The sequence below is a fragment of the Polyodon spathula genome, chromosome 4 (genome assembly GCF_017654505.1).
Source record: "Polyodon spathula isolate WHYD16114869_AA chromosome 4, ASM1765450v1, whole genome shotgun sequence".
NCBI lineage: Eukaryota > Metazoa > Chordata > Actinopteri > Acipenseriformes > Polyodontidae > Polyodon > Polyodon spathula.
Window position 1 is genome coordinate 81597907 of NC_054537.1, and position 25245 is coordinate 81623151.

Below are 25245 nucleotides of genomic sequence, written 5' to 3' on the forward strand. Positions count from 1 at the left end.
CATGCAAATTGGAACTTTTGTTATTAAAATAAATAATGTTTTGCAAGATTCTCAACGTCGTCTGATGTAAAGTGTGCATTTTCCACTGTTGAGAGATGATCAAACAGTTGCTTTACTTGTTCCCTTTCAGTTTTGCCCAACAGCAATGACACCATCTACAAATACAAAGTGTATCAGTTAAGTATGTATACATAGTTAACATGTATTTAAAAATGAAGAGATTAGGTAGAGATTTAAATACAGTAAGATTCCAAATTCTATAAGAAGAGATTCCAATTAGAGCCTTGATTAGCACAAAACTCCAGAAGGGATCTCAACGGGCAACATTTCAAACCCTACCAGTAGAGATGACTAAAGACTTTGTACCAATACAAACTTAAATCATATCAAGAATTATGGCTGTATTGAAAAAAAAAAAAAGCCTACCTTAAACCTTTCTGCTTCATGCAGATGGACTAGATGACGATAAACCAGTTTAGGGTCCTTCTGAAGGAGATGGTTGTCCAGTGCCTGAATGATTATGGTAAAGCTGTCTACCTCTAATTTATTGCTCATCAGTGATGGTAGGTTCTCTGGTTCTACACTGCAGAGAAGTTTTGCGCAGGCGGCAACGTCCTCCTTGGACTTCACCGCATTTAAGGCTTGTCCAAACTCATAGGCATTTGTGGGCTGTAAGGGGAACATGTTTTCAGAACCACAGTGGTTGATTTGATTATCTCCTGTGCCAACATGACAGTTGACCTCTTTTCCATCATTTCTGTCTTGTCTATTTTCTGTTTCCTCTTCATCACTGTCATTGACCTTCAAAGAAAGGAAAGGGTGTTATTTAGTCTATAACAAGGGTGTCCTTTCAAGTATAAAATGTAACCATTACCGAATGGGTATTTAACTCCTAAAGAATTTACCTGACAGGAGAGCCTATTCAGATAAGTACTTGTTACTTTTTCTGCTATACATTTTCATATTTATTGTGTTTTTTACACAAATGATATGTGATAATGATAACTGCCAATTTACTAATTACATGCATGTGTGCACTACAGCCTGTTGTTTGTTATGTCCCGCTGAAGTCTTGTGCCCTGTGTGAAGCCAACAGCTGGAGTCGCTCCTTCCCAGGGATCAAGTAACGCAAGCTGGATATGAGGGCTGTTAGTTCATTTAACAAGCAGGCTTCCCTCAATCTCATTTGAGTACTGACTGAGTGGTTTTGCAAGTAGCTTGCATAGATGGGCATTCCTGTACAGTGCTACCTACAGTAACTGCGAACCAGTACCGTCCCGGTTCCTACCCGCTACTGACTGTTGCTTACATCCACGGTCCGTTACGAAGCCGATCTTGTTTGGGTCTTATTTGGGTTTGGCCTCGTTGCTGTCTATAAGTAGGCAGAGGGAGTACCCTATACATTGTTATTGTACACTGCATTGCTACTTGCATAATGCCTGGGTTTTATTCCTGCGAGACATGCAAGGCCAGTCTGCCTGTTGAGGACAAGCACGGCAGATGCTCTTCCTGCCTGGGACCAGAGCATGCAAAGGAGGCACTACCATTCAGACCGGCTACTCACTACAGTCCCTTCTGACATGACTAACTTCAGTCATGGTCCCACAGGATGCCGTGGTGGTGGTGTCTCAGGAGGTAGCAGTTCTGCTGCAAAAAACGGGCTATTTGCATGACAGCCCCCTCCAGGAAGAGTTTTTCTCCAGGAAATTCCTAGTGCCCAAGTGGGAAGCCCATTTCAACATCCCCATAATAGCAGTGCACAGGAAGTACCTGCGGTTTGACTTTTAGGGAACAGCGTACGAGTTCCAGGTCTTGCCATTTGGCCTCTCTCTACATCCCCGTGACTTTTGAAGTGCATGGATGCTGTCTTGGCCCATTGAGACTCAAAGGCATCAGAGTACTTACTTATTTGGCTCTCTGGCTCATTTGTGACCTGACTCCAGCGCAGGCAGACACCCACATGCAACTTGTCACCAGCCACCTTCAACGGTTGGCCTTACAGTAGTGCTGGGCAGTGTCACCAGATGAGAAGTCGTCACCACAGACGCGTCCAGCCTGGACTGGGGCGCTGTGTGGAATGGCAGAGGTGTGCAAGGTGTGTGGAGACTGCACAAGTGTTGTGACTTGCTCAGTCAGGCACGGGTAACCTTATGGCATTCTGATGCATTTGAGCCACCTGGGTCTCTCGACTAGGGTTATTGACACCCTGCGAAATGCCAGAACAGTGTCCACGCATTCCCATTACATGGTGCCTGCCTCGGCGGGGGTTCAACCCCACGATCTGTCCCATGGCAGTTACACTGCAATTTCTGCAGGACCTGTTTGACGAGGGGAAATCAACTTCTGCATTAAAGGTCTATCTGGCAGCTACCATATTCCTTCAAATTTAAGACAAGCGTTAACCATTTTTTGCTTCTTAAAAGTAGCCTACGTTTTAAATTCGAGTACAGTATAGTGATGCGTGTATGAAAATCGCCAACAGTGACTACCCGAGTACACAAACAGCAACGTGACTGACTGCCGAGAAAAGACAACAAAGGCGTTTGCCAGAATACATAAGCAGCAACGTGACACTGCTGAGAAAAGACAAACCAAGCTTCCTGAGGAATTCCAAAAGAAACATTTACAATTTCATAATTTCTAACAAACAGTACCAGCTTGGTCAGATCGGAATATATTCTAATTACATACAATCATACAGTATTATTAGTATTGCTTGATATGATGATAGCTAAATTAGAAAAAACTTTAAGTTGCAATAACATTTATTAAACAGACATACAAATTACACTTACAAACTTCATTTTAAATTATGTATTTATTGTTAATGTATATTACAGCATTCTCTTAACTATCATTATACTGTCAAATATGTCCACAAAATCCATTTAAAAGTATTTATTTTTTGTTAATATATCCAATCTACTTATTCCCTGGGCTCGATCTACTAATTCCCCAGACGTAGCACTGGTACAGCGATCTATGCGTAGAAACAATGGAACCTCCCCCCCTTTAAATTCTAGACTGCGATCCATTTTTTCCCCGGTCTACTGTTTCCCCAGGACACCGGTATGTACACATTTTTATTAGCTGTATAACAGTTAATGTGTGTTTTTTTTCAGCTGATAATACAATCAGAGGAGAGTCGTCTGTCACATCATGTGCGTCTGTCAAACAGTAAAAACTTAAATATATTTGTGCGTTTTTTAGTTGTATTTAATTGTAATGTTGATACCCTTCTTGCTTTTGTTATTTATTAATCACTGGATGCTTTACGTTACGTTGATCTGTGTGTGATTAAATGCATAACCTTTACAGTAAAACAAATAAAACATACTATTTATATATACAGTGCTCACTTTCTAGAATACGGGTCATATGACAAATACAAAATTAAATAACTCCCTCTCTATAATGCACATACAGGGAAGCAAAAATTTAACTTTCCATGAATTAACCATGCACAAAGCACCATGTAATCAACGCTACATTTTTTACCAAAACATTCCCACATCATAATTGGCATTTTTTTAAACTATAAATAGCCTGGCTAAATGGCGGTCGGGAGTTCAGTTCAAAGCGAGAAGGACAGCGGGTTGGGCGCGGGGAAAAAGGAATGGGCTCGCCCCAGGTCTGGTTGCCGGAGCGGGGCTGAAACGAAACTGAAGCGTCTTGTCTCCCGGAGAAAGCTGCAGAGCCTCTCGCAGCAAAAAAGTAAATACATTAGAAAAGATAACCATGTAAGGCCTAATATTTATTTAGTTATAAAACTAATGCTGAATAAGATGTCTGTGTTATAAAGTGCCAGTGCAGCTTTTCTTCAGTTCAGATACTCTATCAAAAGGGAGAGACAGAAATGGAAGTTAAGGGCCATTCACCCCAGACGCGGCGCGCATGCCGCCTCCGGAAAGTTAGTGGGCGGTCTATTATGTCATTGGTGCTGTACAAGCAACAAACAGTAAATGCCATCGGGAAGGAAAAATTGTTTTTATAGGGAAGACGCAAAGCTTAGTAATAAAGAAATATACTTCAAGTAATGAGCTAAAAATTAAATATTTATATATATATATATATATATATATATATATATATATATATATATATATATATATATATAATTTTTTATAAAACCTAATTCAACCCCCTCCACAATTACCCAAAATATCAGGCAAATGTATTGTTTAAAATAAAATAAAAACTTGTTGCTTTTAAAAATTGAGATATTTTCTTTGTCAGCTTTGTCTGGTTTGCTGGGTATTGGCAAAGACTTTTTTTTTTTAATTTGACAAACTGAAAAACAAATATAATATTAAAAGATGCAGCACTTCTGCACAAACACACTGACCATCATAAAAGTTTCCCATGTAAAAGCATAGCAAGGTGTAAAAATAAAGCACAGTGAAAGCGTGGTAAACCACAGGAAAGCACTGTAAAGAATAGAGAGTTATGGCAAAGTATATTATTAATAAACATGGCAAACCATGGTAAACTATTAATAAACATAGCAAACCATGGTAAACTATGGTAAATGCATGGCAAAACCGCAAAAATATAGAGCAAAAATACTGTGGTAAACTTTCATAAGAAGAGTCTGTGGATCACCATGGTTTCTAAGTCAACTAAACATGATTTAAAAATGACACTTCATGATGATAACCTCCATTGCTGCATGGGGCTGTAGCATTTTTCTCCTCCCACCAAAAAAAAATCCTGAATATAAAATTTTTTTCATACCTAGTTCGTTTACAAAGATCGGATTTAGAATTCACTTCAAAACGAACTAAAATGTTGCCATTTTGCTTCTATTTAACAAAAAATGTAAACCAAACTGTAATTCGCTTCCAAGTGAAATCAAGTTTGCTTTACTGGGTTCTTCACCACTGTAATCGAACCAGAGTTCATTTGCTTTCTCACTGCAATTTTTGCACAGGAACCTGATCGTCTGGATATGTGCACATGACCAAAATGCTGTCAGACTGCTGTTCAATACAGTGAATGTATATACTGTATATAATAAACTTGGAAGGTTGCTTCCGTGTCAGGCTTGCTGTACTAGCTATGCTTATTTGTCATCTGCTATTTGGTAGCATGGCAGCATGAAAGTCGGGTTAGAAATGTAGAGAAACGTTTTCATGCTAAATTATGTCTCAATAGGATCGCAGTGTAATGATACATTACCACTCTGCAAATAAACCTTTGTCAATGAGGAGCCGTTTCAGACAAAAGTGTACCAAGGCAGAGAGACAGACAAAGTATGCACAGCTGCACATCGAGAGAGATCAATTTATGCTGAGCAAGAGATCAAGTTATACACAGTGAGAGAGACCAAGCTATTTAGAATGATATAACATCAGGCCCTATAGAACTACAAGAAGATATTAAAAAAATGGTCTTATACCATTTTTTTTAAACCATATGGTCTACTGGTCCATAGTATTGAGTTTATTTCGCTAATACAATAGAAGTCTGCAGTTTTCACTGGAAAATAAAATATCTAAGGCAATATATGGGGCATTTTTGACACACTGTAGTACAATAAATTTGAACAGAATTTTACTTCATAAATGGACACAGTGCTTTCTTGAAAAGTAAAATGTGCTCACCATTGTCCACTAGGTGGCTCTGTGGTTTTTTTTTTCAAAGCAATTACATTACATGAAACAAGACTGCTGTGCAGCAAGGGAACAGATGCTTAGCATCATGGCCTAACACCCAAAAATACATCTGGTCATGTTACATGATAAGAATCAATGCTGCCTTAGTGTACTTTAAACATAATATTCATAATTATGCTGCCTCCTTTACAATCTGTTACAAAACACAAATGATGTACATATTTATACACATGTTCCTTGCCTTATTTGATCCACTATATGTTGTCCTCAGTTACTATATAAACAAACCAAAACACCTGTAATGATGTTGGAAGTGTGAATTCATAAAACTGTTGTCATGCCTATGTCTATTGGTAGAGTACTAATCATAAAGTCTTTCATAAAAGACTAAGCTTAATTTCTATTCACTCATGCACCTCATTAAAATGCATTCTACACCGAGATGAGTTATAACAAATTTAAACGTGAAGTGTGATAAGTAGGTAAAGCCTGGAATACAGACACACATTCCAGAGATACAGTAGCATAATGAAACTAGCCGTTTTCCTTTATCGTTATGATGATTGTTTGGATAAAGATTATACCTCTTGGATCTGGATTTTTTTCCTCTGCTTCTCCTGGCTATCGGGAGCAACACTCTGCTTGCTCAATAGTTCAGCTGCCTCCTGCAGTTCCTTCTCTGCCTCAGTAACATTCGGGTCCAATCTTAGGACTTCTTTCAAGTCATCCATGCAGTAAGCATAGTTCTAAAATAAAAAATATCATGAAAAACTAATTATGATCCAAAAGGTCCTGAACATGCAATATATATATTCACACTTAAATTGTGTCACATAAAAAAAAAATTTAAAAACTGTCAAAACAAATTGTCGAAATAATCATGTTTGCTGCGTCAACAAAACAGTTGTTTTTGTTCTTTTGTATTTTCAGTTTTGGGAAGTTGGGTAAATAGGTTGCTGTACAGTTGCTATTGAAACTGATGGCTACTTTTTCTATTTTACAGAACAGAAAAATGTCTACTCTCTTAACGGAAGGGAACCTGGGTTGATTGAAAAGAGAAACACGACACAGTATACGTAGTTTATGATATTTCTTGACTGCAACTTCCATTAAGACTAGAATGAATGGTTGATTAGGCCTATCCCTTAGCTGACTTAATATATACAGTATTTATTAGGTGTGGTTTCTTAAAGAAATCTAGATTTTAATGTGGTCTTTCTAACAAGTATTGTATAAATAGTAATAAAGAATATCAGAGGATATTTACCTTTAACCCTTTGTGAGCCATGGCTCTTCTGTAAAATGCTTTCATATTGAAAGGTTCTAACTGCAGTGCAGAATCACAGTCCTGTTTGGCCTCTTCAAATTGATTTAGTTTTAAGTTACATAGGGCTCTAAAAATAGAATAAACAGATCATAACCTTCCATTCTTGTTTAGCCATTTTGGTGACAGTTTGGTCTTTGTTTTTCAGTTTGTAAAATGATATCTTGAATGCCAATTGTGTAAATATGTACATACATATTTACGCAACACACACAGACAGCTTTGAAAAAATACTGAATGTGTGTTTAAGACATTACAAATGTAACATATACTCACACATACAAACACAGTATAGAGATAATTGAACAGAAAGAAATTGTGAGGAACATAACTGTTGGTGCCTATTAGTATGTGACAACGTCAAAGCTTTCAGGAAAATAGCAGACCATGTATTTATTCTATAAATGACTGAAAGTACCACTCAAGTTAAATAGCCCCTGTTCAGTCTGCACCTTAAATGTTAATTTTTTTTTTTTTTTCCTCACAATACAGAACAAAAAACTAAAATTCTTGCACATACTGACCTGTTTGTGTAAATTGCACATTCACTTGATTTTAACTTCAAGCACTCAGTGTACTTTCCAAGGGCATCTTTATACTGGCCCTTCTGCACAAAATCATTTCCTTCTTGTTTAAGTGACAGGAAGAGAGCTTCTGTTTTTTTACCTTTAATAGAACCAGGAAAAAATGATGCATTCATCTTTAACTCTCAAACTACTACATTGGTCCATCGCAGAGTTAGTTGTTAGTCGTTTAAATATCCATTTTTTTAAACTACTGTATTTCTGTGAGCACCAGTTTCACATCCTCACACTGCCTGTTATACATTAGCAGCCTACACAAGCAGCTTCAGTTCAGATTCAGAATGGAGTCACTTTAAATTATTTATCTATACAGCAGTTCTCAAACTGGGGTTCAGACCTCCTGGGGTATCATAGAAAGGACTATGTTTAACCCCACCTCAACTTTAAATCAGCTAAAAGAAACATCTGGCAGATTTCATGACTCAAGTCTTCTGTCTTTCCAAGTAGAACTGTAGTACAGAGTGTGTTCCCACTTGATAAGCACAAGGTTGCTGAAAGACCATTTCGCAGATGGTTGACTTTTTTTTAATATAATATTGCAAGTCTCAACTTTTGTTTGGATATCTCCAACTTTACAGGTTCATCAAAACATTAATTAATATCAATTTAGGGGAAGGGGAAGTGCAGATGGGGAAATCAGAGATGATATTAAACTGAGCAGATATAGAAATGAGTAATGTAAATAATATTACTTAATTGTGTCTGCACAGTTAAAAGAACCAACAACTTAATGGTAAATTAAACTGCATTAGTGTCACATAACCACAAATACTTATGTTTAAATTCATGTGGTTAATATACACCAGTGATCCACACAAAAACATTATGGGGGGCCACATATGTAACCACAAAATTGTGGGCCTCTCAGAAAAGTACTATAACCCTTTTAGTCCTCAGACCTTTAAAATAACACAATTTCACTGTTACAAATAATTTCAAAGCACAGTATTAACTAGGCACAAGGCAGATAAGTATCAAATTAACACATTGCTGCAGGACCAAGTAATATAAACATCCACCAAACATAGTTTTAAGATTGTTCAGAGGGAAGTAATAGTAATGCAAGAATCAGAAAAAAGACAAATTATTATGTTTTACTTTAAAATTCAGGGTATTTATCTGTTAAAAGAAAATACCTTTATATAACAGCAGGCTAAGGATAAAATTACAGCAGTCCAGCCAGTATTACACAAAGACCCGGTTATTTACTGTAGTTTCTCTTAGAGTGAGAAGTCAGCAATCATGCTTTCTTGAAGATATCATCAATAAAATTGCTAGTGTGTGTTCAGTAAGAACCGCCAGCACAGTGTTTTTATAAATCACCAAGTTAAAAATAACCACAGCATGTCTTACTCACCTGAAAAAAAAAAACATTCAGTCATAAACACTGCTGTTTCAGAAACGGTATGGATGCTGCTTACATATTGGTGTATCCATCATGATAATAGTTCTGTTTTCAATTATTCTGTTTTACTATAATTAACATCTAATAAATACACCAGTGCAGACTAGTGGAGTTAGTATTTTCACATTCACAGTGTGGCCTATGGAAGATCATTCAAATGTATTGTGCGAAAGACCTCCTCCAGGTGGTAAACTGTACACAGCAGCTCATTCATATAATATCATACCATATTTTAGTTGCCCACTTAATCCCCAGATTGAATACTTGATGGACAGACACGTCTTGGTCCCAACCCTACCACCGTAACCTCGCACACATATTCAGTCGATCTATTTTTTTTTTTATACATATTTACAAACTAAAAAGATACACTGTGACTAAATATACTGTATTACATAATATGTTTGCTACCTGTGTCCTGCACAGGTTTAGAGCCACCAGATCCTTTATTTTTTTGCTGTGTTTGTTCACAGTTTGCTGAGGTGCCTTCCCATCTGTTCTGCAGAGCAGACAGTGGGACTGCTGGGATATCAGGAAGTTTCTCTCTCCAGTTATGGCCATCTTGGTCTATCAACAGTCTTGTAATCCTAAATTAAAAAATATACATCTTTTAGCATAAACAAAGCAATTAGATGTACTCTTAGACAAACACTTAAAGGATGCCACAACCAGAATTGTTTTGCTTGCCTGACAGTACTGTAGAAGGCAAGGCTTTTTGGGGGGATTCATTTGATTCATTTTTTATTACGTGTGAGCAAAAGAAAATTGTGCTACTACTTTAAATTATTTTCTAATATGTTAAGAAAAGTAAGTGTGCAGTATAAACACAGGGAAATAAGCTAATTGAAAAGCTGCCGCATTATTTAATTTAGTAGCACAGTTATTCACATCTCCAGTCAATAAATGACTTGGTGGAACTAGATTTCACTTACATAAACAACCAACATTTCAAACAGCTAAATGATTACTATTCAAAATGACATTAAAACAAAGTAAAATGTGAGTTCTATGTGCCTTAAAGAAGTGATCACAAAGGCTTTATTGCTTGTAAACATAAGCAACATTGTCACTTGTCCCTTTGTTATGTTGAATATCTTTCTGCTCTTCATGTACCTTTAGAAAGGTTAAATTGCTGCTTCCTTGTACTTTCCAGTGCTGACGGTCAGCTGCACTGTCTGGTCTCATTCCCATGGAGTTAGTCTGACACAGGGGGTGATCTGCATACCCTCAATTAAATTAAGAAACCCGCAAAGAACAAAAATATATGCTGCACAATATTGAGGGAACCAATGATATTTACTATGGGTAGACATTGCTATGGATAGGTTTTTGTTACTCTGGTTTCATATTGGCAATATAGTTAATTGAGAAGCAACCAGAGGCCATACGTTTACCTGTTGACGCTGTCATTGGCAGACTGTATCCCACTGTCAATCTGGAGAACAGTCTTATAATCCACATAGGCTTGCTGGTAACGCTCTAGTGACTCATAAGCCATTGCTCTCCGAAGGAGAGGCTTGACAGAGAAAGGTTGAAGCTCCAAGGCTCTGTGAAAAATAGATGAATTCAGGGATCAGGCAAAAAAGTTAACAAGACTGGATGTATGCAGTGGTATGAACGGTCACTGCTAATATTTTAAAATGAATTAAAAATAGTTACAGCCTGTCAAAACCAGTTTGGTTTTTACTGCACCCAGAGGTATGACAGAAGGAAGTTCCTGCTTGCTTTGCTCACTTTCCTGTCCCACTCAAATTAATAAAGTATGTATCTGCACCTAACAAAACGAGGCACATTACTGTATACTAAAACTAAGCTTTCTGTCAGTCACACATCATAAAATGACAAACAACCATGGGTCTTTAATGTTCTACCAATAAGAGTAGAAACACACACTTGATTCCTACCTACAGGAACCGGAAACACAGGAATCTAGTTTACAACTGCACTTTTACATTACAGCATAAACTTTTACATTTTAGTCAGCAGGTTCTGTTCCTGTGATTCGTCTGCCACATTAAAAGAAACAAAAAGAACTAAACATCACCTCCAAAACTGAAACTATTCAGGAGAAATAGCAATGTCAAAGGTATTGAAAAAATATAACACCCCTAAAGATAACTAACTGGTTCATTGTCATCCTGTACGTTCCTGTACATTTTGCTTTACTGTATTGGGATAGATTACACATGGATACAGAAATACAGCACCTGTGATAACAAGGGAAGTTTTTTTTCTCTGAATAGTTTATAAACATGAACATATGGCAGCCAGAAGTGGTTAGAAGAATTATAGAAAATAGATGTGTGTAAACTGCAAAGACAGTATCTCAAAAAGTGTGGTCTGCATCACTGAAATGGCGAGATATTAAAACAATGTTGCAGTCAAACAAACTTTTTTTTAGTCAACTCCAGCAATGGAGTTTAACTGAGAAAACTACAGAATACAGCTGTGTACCAAATATGTAAACAATATACTCAATATGTATTCCCAGAAAATGACCTAACATGGCAGCCATAATAGATCAAAAGTCAAAGTCACGGTCACCAACTCATTCAGGATTCATTGTTTGTTTAACCAAGTATGAAGCCAATAAACATTAAGAGGCAGATGTAAGTAGAGGCGCAGTGCAAATAATTGCGGATGCCGAATTCAAATTGCTTTGCGGCCAGGCAAGCATTGTGCCCTATGAAAGCTTAAGAGCAATGCAAATTACTCAACAAGCACAAATAATGACCTGCAATTATGATAACAAGGATCTCAATGAGAGCATCAGTCTGTCAGAGAAAAGGCAGCAAGTTTCTCTGTCAGAGAAAAGGCAGCAAGTCCTCTTGGCGCATGGAAAAGTTTTATGAGAAGGAGCTGAGAGTCCTTATCGCTGAGTTCACTCAGTATGAAACAGAGTTGTTCAACACCAGTTATGCTAGTATCTTTAGGAAATTATATGTACTGGCCAGCCCTTTTTAGCATGACAGCCAGAAATTTGCCTAGCACTCTGGAAAAGGTGGATTGGGCTATCCCTCTAAACATTCCAACTGTGATCTGAAAGGAACCAGAAGTAGTGCAGAAAACACAGCACTTTCACACGTGCAGGGATAGCGGTCCCTAGACTGATGCTGAGGTCTAGCTCATCCCTCAATTCAATTAGGTCTAGGATGACCTGCAGAGTGAGACGATAATGCTTTAGCACTGCATCCTCAGGCATCCCAAACAAAGTGACCCTGGGATTGAATATGCAGGGTCTTCTTCATCTTGCCCTTCTCCTTTGAACGTGTTCCTGCCTCTCCTCAACAAGAGCCAAGTGTTGCCACATCAGGAAGTGAACCACAGCAGCCATCCTGAGGCTAACAACAGGTCTCTGCAGGTGTGTACTTTTATACAGCTCTTAGTTACTTGCTTCTACAATGGTTTTTATCTTGTATAAGAGGTGTAAAGTTTTTTGAGGGTCAGGAATTGCCTAAGGCAAAAATCCTTACATCACATTGGCTGCAAATTTATAATTATGATCCCTTAACAAAAATGCTTAATAAAGGTATTCTACAAATTACAAATAAATCAAGGTATAATTAATTGCAAATTAAATTATAGAGGACAGTTCGTTAACACAACATCTTGAATCTAGATCAGAAATTCTTTCATATGCTGAGGAACAATGGTTAAAAATAAATGCAAATAGTTCAATTAGGTTGTTTTTAGGTGTTCATAAAATAAAACAATATCAAACTGCAAGTGCCTCACCTGGTAGAGTCCTGAATACAATCATTACAATTCCCATCCTTTAGGAAGCATGCTGCTCGGTTTGAATACAAAATGCTGAGATCTCCAGGACTGTCTATCTCTGGAAAATAAAAAGTAATTGTTGATTATAAATTATGTAGAAACATAATACTTTGAAGTTTAGGTAGAAATGATGCACGTATTCTCTCCTGATGCATAAATGTGACCAGCTCACAGCATATATAAAACATACTCCCTCTTTTTATTCTTGTTGATACTTCTTGAGGTTTTCAAAGCTTTTGTTTTAAAGACATTTAAAAGAAAGCAGTGGTGGTCCGGATAGCCACAGTTTAGCCTTTCACTGCAATTGTTATGTAACTGAATCAAGTTTGTCTGGGGGAATACATCTTAAATCGCTGCTCATTTGCTCTGGGCCATGCTTTATTTAGATCTCCCTAATTGCAAAAGAAAGGCATTCTCAAAGTATCTACGTGCAGCACTGCTGATTTTATTATTCCTTCTAAGTATGATGTGAAGAAATGAATTCCTTTCTTTTTCATTAAAACATTTTAAATAGGCATAGGGCTGTAATATGATTATTCTGCTAAGGTAAGCAAAATTAACAACACAATTTGTCTTTGTTGATTATCTAAATGACTCACTGAGCAGTGTGCTTCTAACCATGCCTGAAAGAATGTATCCTGCTCCTACTAGTTACAATACTATTACCAGAATAGGGAATTTAATCCGTAAGACTATCTATATTTTTGTTATCAACATTACTCCCTACTCTATTGCTATTTATCATCTTTCTATTGGATGGGATTATAACAACGTATAGTATAGTGACATAGGAAGCTGTCACTTTACACTTTCACCCCAATTAACTGAAACTCCAGAAGGACAAGAGAGGTTTCTACTTGATAAAATACACAGACAGTTTACCATATACCTCACCCTAGAATTCAAATTAAGCTAATTTGTGGGTGACGTGCACAATTTGAACACAGAAATACTTGTTCTTGTCAACAGTTGCCTGGCTGATTTATTAAAACCCAGCACAGGTTCACAGGTTAACATTTTATTTATAGCAACACACAACTGATTGCAGAATTTTATAAAGTATTGGACACAACACTCCTTTTCTCCTGCAAACCTTCATAACTAGCTTTATTATAATCTATTGAATCAGCTGAGAAAATAAACTAGCTCTTCAGCCAGCATTATAATCTCTTGAATGAAATGGAAAAATACACAATTCCCTCTCACCATCTTGAAATAACAGCTTGCCACCGATATAATTTTTTTAAGCAGACACAGTTTATACAAAAAAAAAAATTATTTTGTATGAAGGTTTTAGAAAAACAAAATGTTAATGTAGCCTGTTACAGAAATCACATTTTAAAAACTCAATACACGTAAACAGAATTGAAATCTTACCGGCCTCTGTGAAGTCATTGATGGCTTGTGTGTACTTAAGCAGTGCTTCAGAAAACTGTCCGCTCTTGAAAAGCTCATTGCCTTGACTTTTCAGCCTGGCAATATCAGGTGGCAGCGCTCCTGAGTCTACCGGCACATCGGGCCTGCTGCTGTCAGTACCTGATGAACTGGGGCTTGTCTGATCACCTGCATTGCTCCCATTCCTCTGGAATTCATTAGTCTGCCCTTGCTCTTTAGCCCCCTGATAACTGTTTTTTTCTGAGCTCCCTCTCTTTGCCTGGGCCTTTTTGGCTGTGGACGGCGGTTTCTCTTCAGTTTGTGGTCCACCATCGCCTCTGCCAGGAAACTTTCTCTGTGCATTCCCCATTTCACCCTTCTCAGCTGCACTCTCCCCACCCACAAGCAGGCAAGATTCTGCAAGGAAATAGCCCAAGAACACACCCACAACAGACGCAGTCAGTGATTACATCAGCCGGTGGGACAGCCTACTGCAGTACTACAGAGAGGGGTGTCAGGAAGTGGTACATAAACACTAAAATGTCAAACAGTGTTCCTTTTGTTACATTGTTTTTAAAATTAACCAATTAATCAATTGAAACTACATTTGTGTACTAAAATTAAGACATTGCTCTGCTTGAGCTACATGGATTGTTTGATCTCAACAATACACAGCTTCCTTTTCATGCCAGATTAACAGACCTGCTGCAGCAATAAACCTGAGTAACCCTTTCAGTGCTGTATCATGCATGATCCTTCTTGTTTTTATGGTCCACATTGGAGATGCACAAGGTTTTTATTTTAAATAGGATTGTCTGAGTAGTGGAAAGTATTTTATAATAACATTTTGTATATCTGTATACATAAAATATGATCTCACAGATACATTAAAGGGATTTATATTTAAGAATGTTATGCCCACTAAAAAGATAATACAGTGCTATTGGCTAAATGCAAAATAGCAGTAGTAAAATCTGCATTCGAACCAAAGTGGTTTTGATGCATTAACTATGCAGTCAAACAGGGAATGTTACTGAATCAATTTACAGAACACAATGCTTTTTGCTGGGATTCCTCACAAAAAATAAATAAATAAATAAATAAATAAATAAATAAATAAAATAAAAAAATGCTTTGTACTTTTCCAAAGGTTCTCTGCATCTTTAAAAGATTCTATTTTTAACCAAATGGGATATAATTAAGTAGTATTTTTTAGTTTAAGTATTTAAGAGGTGCTTATCCTATTTATCTGGCTGCACAATATCTTTTTTCTGTTCACTGGTGAGGGGAAGGAAGGTAGAACCTTTGAAATCAGTTTACTTGCAGCTATATAGGCACATAACTGATGGTTGGCTTTCACTATGACCATTTTGCTTGAGCCATTTTACAATCACAGTTTATATTTCTCAAGACCCCCCCCCAAAATGGGTTATACATCCTGTGCTTTAGTGAGTATTTCCTGCAATTACTATATTATTAGGGATCCTAATAAAAACAAGATACTGCATCACACAAACCTATCCAGTTAGGGTACTGAATTAATAGCACAACTCATTTTAAGGAAGTGCTAAAGGGAACTGTAATACTTCCTTTTAAAATGTTATATGCATTGGGTTGCAAGCTGTTTGGTAATTGGTTTATGTCACCTTTTATGAGAATGTATTGTCCATATGAAAAGAGCAGTAAAGTAACAAAGTATAAACCTTCACTTAATTATACCATTTTTTTAATATGAATTTTCTTTTCAAATTCTTTGTGATGGGTCCAACTACCATACTTCCCTGAATCTTTTTTTCTACATATCTTTAATGTGGCAAGAAATGCAGATAAGCACCATCCAAGCTACAGCCTTCAACTTTCCATTCAGTCACTTTATAACCTAATAATTATCAGCATAGAAGGAGCATCTTGCAACTTTCCACCCACCTACTGCCGACCTAAAAATAACAAGTCACCTGTCTCTGTTTCTTCATCCAAGTCCTCTACCTCTTGTATAAGGATTCTTTTTCCTTTAGGTTGTTTTTTTGATTGCATATCTCTTTTTTCTTTAGTTTCATGCAGTAGTTTCTAAAGCAAAAGCAAACAAGGGACGAATACATCTAAAATATATAGCCATTGTATCATTAAAAAGTAATTTTCTTGAAATTGAGTTACTCAGTTTAAGGTAGACATAATTCTACTATCTATACACCTTTAAAGCTTTGTTAAGTGAGTCGACTAACCAACTAACCAAAAGGAATATTACAATGTTTTTGCATTCAAACATGATCTATATGCAATGCAATGACATGACTACTGGGTGCACCTTGGTTGTTGTTTTTGTTTTTTTTAAAGAATGTTGTTACATAAACTTTTTTTGGTTTTTTATATATATATATATATATATATATATATATATATAAACTTTTCAAACTGTATCCTGAATCAAAAGCTTAATTAATAAAGACACTAGGCAATGACTTGGTGATATGTTAGTTGTATTGGAGATTGTGTCAGAGCCATCTGCTGGAGAACAGGAAGTACTGCAGAAGAGGGGAGCTTGTTAAAGAGTTGCACATAACTTTGGGTCAGTCAGCTCAAACTAATTAACTAACTCTTTTGATACAATCATTTGTTATAATTCCTTTAAGCTTAATATTTAACAGACCATATTAATTCTCTCTCCTTTAGTGTGGGTGTTAGTACTATGCCATATGCTGCACATTAGGTTTAAAACATAATACTAATATGCTGAACATTAAAACTAATCTACCTTTGCCATGACATTTTCTGGCTCAGCTTGCAGAACTTTCTTCAAGTCATCAGCAGCTTCCTTAACCTTACCCAGATGTTTATAAACAGTGGCACGTCTCAACAGGGCTGCCAAATAAAATAAAATAAAATAAATAATAATAAATTATATAAATTATAATTATAAAAAATACTTACTAAACAAACAAATTCACACGTATAAGTACTTTTAATAATGGTCTGAGCATATTCATAGCATCCAGCCCTGGGGATACCTTACAGCTAATTTATGCAGCCATTTAATTTAATTAACACATACCGTAGGTGTATGTATTTTACTGTAAATACCCATATAGTAGCTGTCAGATACCTTTCATATTATTTGGTTCCAGTTCCAGTACTTTCTCACAGTCATTGAAGGCATTGTTCCAGTGCTGAAGTTTGATTTCTGCTTGAGCCCTATTGTTGTAGGCAGCCACAGAAGGAATCACTGAAATACTCCTAAAATAGTCAATGTATATCCAAGGACAAGCAGATTAATTAAATCATACATTCACAAAGTATGCATTGCCTTTAAAACATTACAGTGTGTTAACTGGCCAGTTTGCATTGTTTTGATATTGTAATTATCCCTAACCTACATATCAACTACCAAATACACTTTTATTAATGTAATTAAGTGAGGACCAAAACTTACCATCAGTGCATTCATATTTATTTCTATAACAGCTTAAACATTTCACTACAGTAGAATGGGACCAACATGATCAAGTTACCTGAGCAATTGCTGAGTGCACATGGCCATGGACAGTAAGCCAATCATCATGAATAAACTTGATTAGACAAGATACAGTTGGACTACAAATATTTACATAAGGTTACATGGCATCCCACAATTATGTTGCATTAAAAAATAATAATACTGGTAAAAAACAAATGATGTAAATTGCAAACTGACCTTGTATAATATACCACAGCATCTTCATAATCCTTAGCATAGAAAAACTCATTTCCTTTATCTTTTTCTCGATTTGCAATTATGTTTTTTTCCTTGTCAGTCAAATCTGGGAAGAAGTAGTTTATATATCAATCTACTTTATATGCATGGAAATACATCACCTGTCCACAAAACATGCAAAATATTAATATCTGAAAATTATCCCCAAGCTCTAGTCACTAAAGATACTTACTGTAGATTACAATATAAACTGAAACTTGCTTACTGCTCTGTAATATCTGGAGTGCTTTATATCGCATATATGAAGCCATTTTTTTTACCTGTTGTGTCTATTTTTCTTTTGATTTTAGGCAATCCATGACTGATTAGTCTTGGAGAGCTTTTCTCCTTGTTGCATCCTTCAACTTTAGCACATTCCTGTTCAACATCAAATCTCCAAAATAAAAAAAAAGACAATCAATAAACCACCAACTGATAAATCCTTACTGTAGAATTGCTGACCTCAACAGTATAACACAATAATGTCTTTTTGAGTATAAAGAAGGACATGGAAACAATATGTGGTACTTTTGTTTTACTTTTAAAATGTATATTAAAGCCTTATATCACTGTACAAACAAACTAAAAATAATTATGCTCTCGACTACAGTACTTAATTTTTGCATTGATAGTATCTCCATTAGCTCTCTAAATCCACTCCATTTTTGTTTTTATCCTACTGATGCCCTAAATGGAAATATACAATATGGTATACCTACTATTTCCTAAGCACAGTGTACATTGTTTCTTCTTTTCATTTTTGCAGAGTAAGCAACTGAGAAGTGATACAGTGTCCGATAATTACACAAACCATTATGTCTAAATATTTTTTTAGTATTTTACTAGAACCTTAAATGTTTTAAACCCTATGCAATTTAGTAGCTGGTAAAACTTACTTATCCCACTCACTGTATTCCCTAGGAACAACTTTGTTTTGTGAAGTTTTTCCCTTGTTGATTTTATTCTGTGAAGTAATCAAGACACAATAACAGGTCAATCGGAAACTCAAGGTTAAACAATACACTAATATACAGTACTGTGCAAAAGTTTTAGGCAGGTGTGAAAAAATGCTGTAAAGTAAGAATGCTTTCAAAAATAGACATGTTAATAGTTTATATTTATCAATTAACAAAATGCAAAGTGAGTGAACAGAAGAAAAATCTACATCAAATCAATATTTGATGTGACCACCCTTTGCCTTCAAAACAGCATCAATTCTTCTAGGTACACTTGCACACAGTTTTTGAAGGAACTCGGCAGGTAGGTTGGCCCAAACATCTTGGAGAACTAACCACAGTTCTTCTGTGGATTTAGGCAGCCTCAGTTGCTTCTCTTTCTTCATGTAATCCCAGACAGACTCGATGATGTTGAGATCAGGGCTCTGTGGAGGCCATACCATCACTTCCAGGACTCCTTGTTCTTTACACTGAAGATAGTTCTTAATGACTTTCGCTGTATGTTTGGGGTTGTTGTCATGCTGCAGAATAAATTTGGGGCCAATCAGATGCCTCCCTGATGGTATTGCATGATGGATAAGTATCTGCCTGTACTTCTCAGCATTGAGGAGATCATTAATTCTGACCAAATCCCCATGCAGAAATGCAGCCCCAAACTTGCAAGGAACCTCCACCATGCTTCACTGTTGCCTGCAGACACTCATTCGTGTACCACTCTCCAGGCCTTCGGCAAACAAACTGCCTTCTGCTACAGCCAAATATTTCAAATTTTGACTCATCAGTCCAGAGCACCTGCTGCCATTTTTCTGCAACCCAGTTCCTGTGGTTTCGTGCATAATTGAGTCGCTTGGCCTTGTTTCCACGTCGGAGGTATGGCTTTTTGGCCACAAGTCTTCCATGAAGGCCACTTCTGACCAGGCTTCTCCGGAATGTAGATGGGTGTACCAGGGTCCCACTGTTTTCTGCCAATTCTGAGCTGATGGCATTGCTGGACATCTTCTGATTGCGAAGGGAAGTAAGCATGATGTGTCTTTCATCTGCTGCAGTAAGTTTCCTTGGCCGACCACTGCTTCTACCGTCCTCAACATTGCCTGTTTCTTTGTGCTTCTTCAAAAGAGCTTGGACAGCACATCTGGAAACCCTTGTCTGCCTTGAAATTTCTGCCTCTGAGAGACCTTGCTGATGCAGTATGACTACTCTGTGTCTTGTTGCTGTGCTCAGTCTTGCCATGGTATATGACTTTTGACAGTAAACTGTCTTCAGCAACCTCACCTTGTTAGCTGAGTTTGGCTGTTCCTCACCCAGTTTTATTCCTCCTACACAGCTGTTTCTGTTTCAGTTAATGATTGTGTTTCAACCTACATATTGAACTGATGATCATTAGCACCTGTTTGGTATAATTGTTTAATCATACACCTGACCATATGCCTACAAAATCCCTGACTTTGTGCAAGTGTACCTAGAAGAACTGACGTTTTGAAGGCAAAGGGTGGTCACACCAAATATGGATTTGATTTAGATTTTTCTTCTGTTCACTCACTTTGCATTTAGTTAATTGATAAATATAATCTATTACCATGTCTACCTTTTAAAGCATTCTTACTTTACAACATTTTTTCACACCTGCCTAAAACTTTTACACAGTACTGTACATCTTTACTGCGGCTGTTTTTGCAGTTCAATTGGTTAATTTTAAAATTACCGTGAACATATGTTTATCATGTGTGTAAGCTGATAACAATATGTATTCATTTAGTTGTTGACTGTTGAAGGATACATGCTACTTAGCTACTAAAGCAACAACATTTGTGTAAACATCCAAGGTGCACAACATGTTACATTTTCATAGAATCCATTGGAGAACCAGTTTGTCGTGTTTTATACTACAAAGTACAAACTCAGACAGCATCTTACTTGTTTGGAAGGAACAAAGACGTTTGATCCACGCACAGGTGGCACATTTTCAGAGTTATCCAGGACTGATCGGAGTTTAAGTTCAGTTTCTATTTGATTAATTTCTTTTGACCAACTCTGTCAGGGATGATTAAAACACAAATGATTAGAGATTATAAAGACTAAATGACATAACATAACTGTTGCAGACTACTTGTTGTTTGGCTTAAATTTAAAGGTAAATCCATTTTAGTTTAAATGTATTAACCCGATCATTTTAATATATTTCACACAAAGGCATGTAAAAAAAAACATGTATATAATACTCTAACACAATGTGCATACTATCTAGTGCATTCCTATAGACAAAATTATCAGGTTATCTTACTTCGTGCATCCACTGTATACCTTTAAATCACACATAATTTCTTTCCACTCCTCTGAACTAAAACTAGTAGCAGTTGCTGGAGGCTTTTCCTTTCGAAGAGCATGGCTTCTTGGATCCAAGCTTTCTATTTTCTTTTCACAAAACTCAGTAAGGGCAGGATAAATCCCCTCTTCACCAGACCTGCAAAATAAAGAAAGTTAACTTAAGATTTCTTTTAAAACCTAAAATACAGTTGTATCAGACTCTGATTTATATATATATATATATATATATATATATATATATATCTTTATTTTTTGGATCAGCCAACCAAGGGCAATATTCAAATTGTATCAATGTGCATCACTTAACTTTTCCAGATTATACAAAAATCTCTTTCAATTTACTACTTAAATTATCTTTATTTATTTTTTTTAACATGTTACCAACATGTGGCCACCCTTAATACAGTATTTAGTTGTTTCAGTTTGGACAGTGCATTTAAAACCAGTAAACCACCTATGGACCATCTATTGGAACCATCTATAAGAATCTCCCACGGTCAAGTAACGAAGGTGATGTGTAGGTTTACAGCCCCCAAGTGTAGAGTAGCCCTGTCAAATTGTGAACAACCAAGTATTTAATTTACCTTAATACCAACAATATCTTTTCCAAATGGTGGACATCTGTGCACTTCTCAATAAAACTGTAGTCCAGATGTTCAACAGGAATTTTGTAACTTTTGGTTGTTCCAAGATCCAACATGGAAGAAACCTGCTCAGTTTCCATACCTGGCACAAAAAGCACAAAGAAAAATAAAATGTTTAGTGTCATGATGCAAGAGAGATTAAGCGAGAGAGTAAAATATTGTCAAAGGAAAACAACTGCTAAACAAAAATCACAACATGCTAACTTACAAATATGGAACACACATAGTGCCAAAATACTACATGTTTGCTGTGAGCAAGGGTTTAGGAAAATACAGAGGCATACAATGAGGAATGTATGTCCATTGTAATTTTTGTAATTATTGCCTGGCTACAACATGCTAGTATACCTAAAAAATTACACACACACACACATATATATATATATATATATATATATATATATATATATATATATATATATATATATATATATACTTGCTTTGTCTTTACTTGCTTTCTTTGGGTTCTGCAATTACGATTTACATTATAGCAAGCTTTGATAAGGTACTGTGTTTTGTCAACAGTTTAGGTAACTGGTGATAACTAATTAAAAACATGTAGTGCACATCATCAAATGTTTTGCTAAGAAGCAAGCACTCAGGAAACATCATGGAATAGTCCGAAAAGGAGAAAAAATAATTAAAATAAAATAACATCATAAAACAAGAAGGCTAGTGTCAAGTTGTCATACTAGTTGAAAAAAAAATAATTTGAAGCTAATTTTTATTAAACTAAACACTTATAATGCAATTCAATATTCAACTTTGAATCTGCAGCAACATGATGAAAACGCGTTGCTTTTTTAAACAAAAAAGGGGAAAAGATGAGAGTATAAAAAACAATCACATTCCAATACATTTAATCTAGTTTAAACAATAAATAAATATAAACGTGAACTCGGAGACCGTCTATATATTTGAGAATAGTTGTTTATAGGATAAAAACGTTCTTTTCTGGGGTGGAAAAAAAAGCCATTTTGCTTGGTTCAAAAAAAAAAAAATTGTTACTTACCGAATTATTTTGTCAGGTAAGGTTCTAATATAAAGGATTTGACTGCTTAACGTACAAAAACGAAATAAATGCTATATATTTTTTTAAATATAGTAATTACGTTCTAACATACAGAACTCGTTTAACGTTGGCAGTGAGTGAACAAACGGCAAACAAAACACTCCTCTCGTGTCGTTGGAACTGAACTAGTGAAGCGTTACGTTTCCATGGGGACGAGTAATGCTGCAGTCTTCTCCAGCACTTTCCATCCCAAGTTTTGTTTACACTCTTGCAGTATACAGCTACTGTGCTATCAAAACTAGTTTTGTTATTACAAATATTTTTTTTTAAATCAATTTTTAAGAATCTAATGATATTAGTCTGTATACAATTAATTACATTAACATAAAGACAAAGACACTGTTGTACGTGCATTCCCCAAACAAACAACACACGTGACAAGTTGTAACAAATAATTCTGAAATTGTTTCAGAATACAATGTACAAATGTGGGTGTACGGGAACCAAAAGAACATTGATGCACAATACAATGGTAATAAAATATTTTCTATAAATTGAAAAACACATTGTATGTGTGTGTGTGTATATATATTAGCTCAAAAAGCCAGCTGCCCAACGTTTCGATATGTTGTACATATCTTTCTCAAGGGAGCCTGTATATACAGTGCCTTTAGAAAGTCTACACCCCTATTTTCACCTTTTGTTGCCTTATAGGCTGAAATTAAAAACTGAACTTTCTGGCCTAAATGCAAACTCAACGCAGCGCATCACTCAAAAGAACACCATCCATACTGTGAAGCATGGTGGTGGCAGCATCATGTGATGGGGATGTTTCTCAAGGGCAGGGACTGGGGCACTTAACAGGATAGAAGGGAAAATGAATGGAGCAAAGCACAGAGAAGTCCTTGAGGAAAAGCTGCTGCCCTCTGCAAGAAAGCTGAAACTAAGATGGAAGTTCACCTTTCAGCATGACAACGACCCAAAGCACACAGCCAAAACTACACTGGAGTGGCTAAGGGACAAAAAATAAATGTCCTTGAGTGGCCCAGTCAGAGCCCCGACCTAAATCCAATCGAAAATTTGTGGCATGACTTGAAGATTGCTGTCCATCAAAGATCCCCAAGGAACTTGACAGAGCTTGAACAGTTTTGTAATGGTCAAATATTGCCAAATCTAGGTGTGCAATGTTGGTAGAGACCTATCCCTGTGTGTAGATAAGTGGGAAAAAAACCCTAATTTAAATGCATGAAACTCTGAGGCACTGACACAACAAAATGTGAAAAAAGTTCAAGGGGGTGTAGGCTTTCTATAGGCACTGTATATATTGCTGTGCAAGTCTTAGATATGTTGCATTTTCTGCTCTGATGCATTATGAGCATCTACAATTTACTCAAAGCCTCCACTATTGTTTACTACTATTATAAAAATCTTGACTTGCATATATATATATATATATATATATATATATATATATATATATATATATATAAAAATTGGTCCTCTGGTTTTCTCAGTCAAATTGTGGAACGACTCCACCTGTTATTCAGAAGTTGTATTTTCTGTTCTGAAATGTGTTTGTGTAATGTGTAAAAGAACCCCCAGTACTACTTCCCCTATAGAGTAATAAAAAACTACAGATGAAGGGCAGACTGCACCGCCTGTGTAGCAATAAACAGTGAGCACTCATGTGAACATTATTCTATTTTATCCATGTTCCTGAAGCAAAGAGTAGATAGTCAGTGTAAGACTTTAAAAATGCTTTCTTTTAACAATGCAAAAATGTTTAGGGTCCTTATTCAAAATACATTTTTAATATATAGATTTGTAGTAAGAGTGCACTAGTTTTAAAACACAAAATGCAATAACTGATCTCTTCAAATAAATTTTCAAATATAAAAGGCAGAAACAATATACATTGCCAAAAAAAAAAAAAAAAAACACAGATAAAAATAAATTCTAGTACCCACAACAGACCTCACAGATTTTAACCAAACTTAGTGAATGATATAATTCTGGATTTACTCAGGATTTAAAACATATCCTGACTAAAGTAACATTTTAATGATGCAGCCCTGTCACATCTTGGAAAAGGCAGCAAGAAGATAAGATTTTTTGACACACTAGAACCAACAGGCTAGCTTCCATAGTGAATGTTGTACATTATGTAACTATATATCCTTGACTACCCACATGCTAAATATAAACAGCTGTATATGCATTATTTTGAGTTACCTATTCGAGGAGGCTGTGTGCTCCAGTGGTTAAAGGACTTGTAACTAGATCCCCGGTTCAAATTCCAGCTCAGCCACTGACTCACTGTGTGACTTTGAGCAAGTCACTTAACCTCCTTGTGCGCAGTTTTTCGGGTGAGATGTTGTTATAAGTGGCTCTGCAGCCGATGCATAGTTCACACACCCTAGTCTCTGTAAATCGCCTTGGATAAAGGCGCCTGCTAAATAATAATAATAATAACAATAATAATAATAATAATAATAATAATAT

At 36.2% G+C, this 25245-nt stretch overlaps 1 protein-coding gene across 1 annotated transcript; it reads right to left on the reverse strand.

The window, feature by feature from the left end:
* On the reverse strand, window positions 1–22877 carry spag1b (sperm associated antigen 1b). The gene is made up of 19 exons (XM_041248728.1): window positions 22744–22877; window positions 21672–21813; window positions 21064–21223; window positions 20677–20793; window positions 18703–18770; window positions 18088–18200; window positions 17768–17873; window positions 17180–17310; window positions 16832–16938; window positions 16035–16146; window positions 14083–14496; window positions 12664–12763; window positions 10323–10475; window positions 9340–9515; window positions 7464–7605; window positions 6883–7009; window positions 6200–6361; window positions 427–801; window positions 1–155 (listed from the first exon to the last, which is right to left on the reverse strand). Exons 2-19 carry the CDS (start codon window positions 21809–21811, stop codon window positions 24–26), a joined length of 2835 nt encoding a protein of 944 aa, XP_041104662.1. The 5' UTR covers window positions 21812–21813; window positions 22744–22877; the 3' UTR covers window positions 1–23.
* Window positions 22878–25245: the final 2368 nt, after the last annotated feature.

Excerpts from the sequence above, each read along its gene's own strand:
- spag1b (XM_041248728.1), bottom strand. The coding sequence starts at position 21,811 with ATGGAAACTGAGCAGGTTTCTTCCATGTTGGATCTTGGAACAACCAAA. Across the intron at positions 12,764-14,082 it reads CAATGACTTCACAGAGGCCG|AGATAGACAGTCCTGGAGAT; the intron begins GTAAGATTTCAA and ends TTTATTTTCCAG. Across the intron at positions 7,606-9,339 it reads TAAACCTGTGCAGGACACAG|GTAAAAAAACAGAAGCTCTC; the intron begins GTAGCAAACATA and ends GTTCTATTAAAG.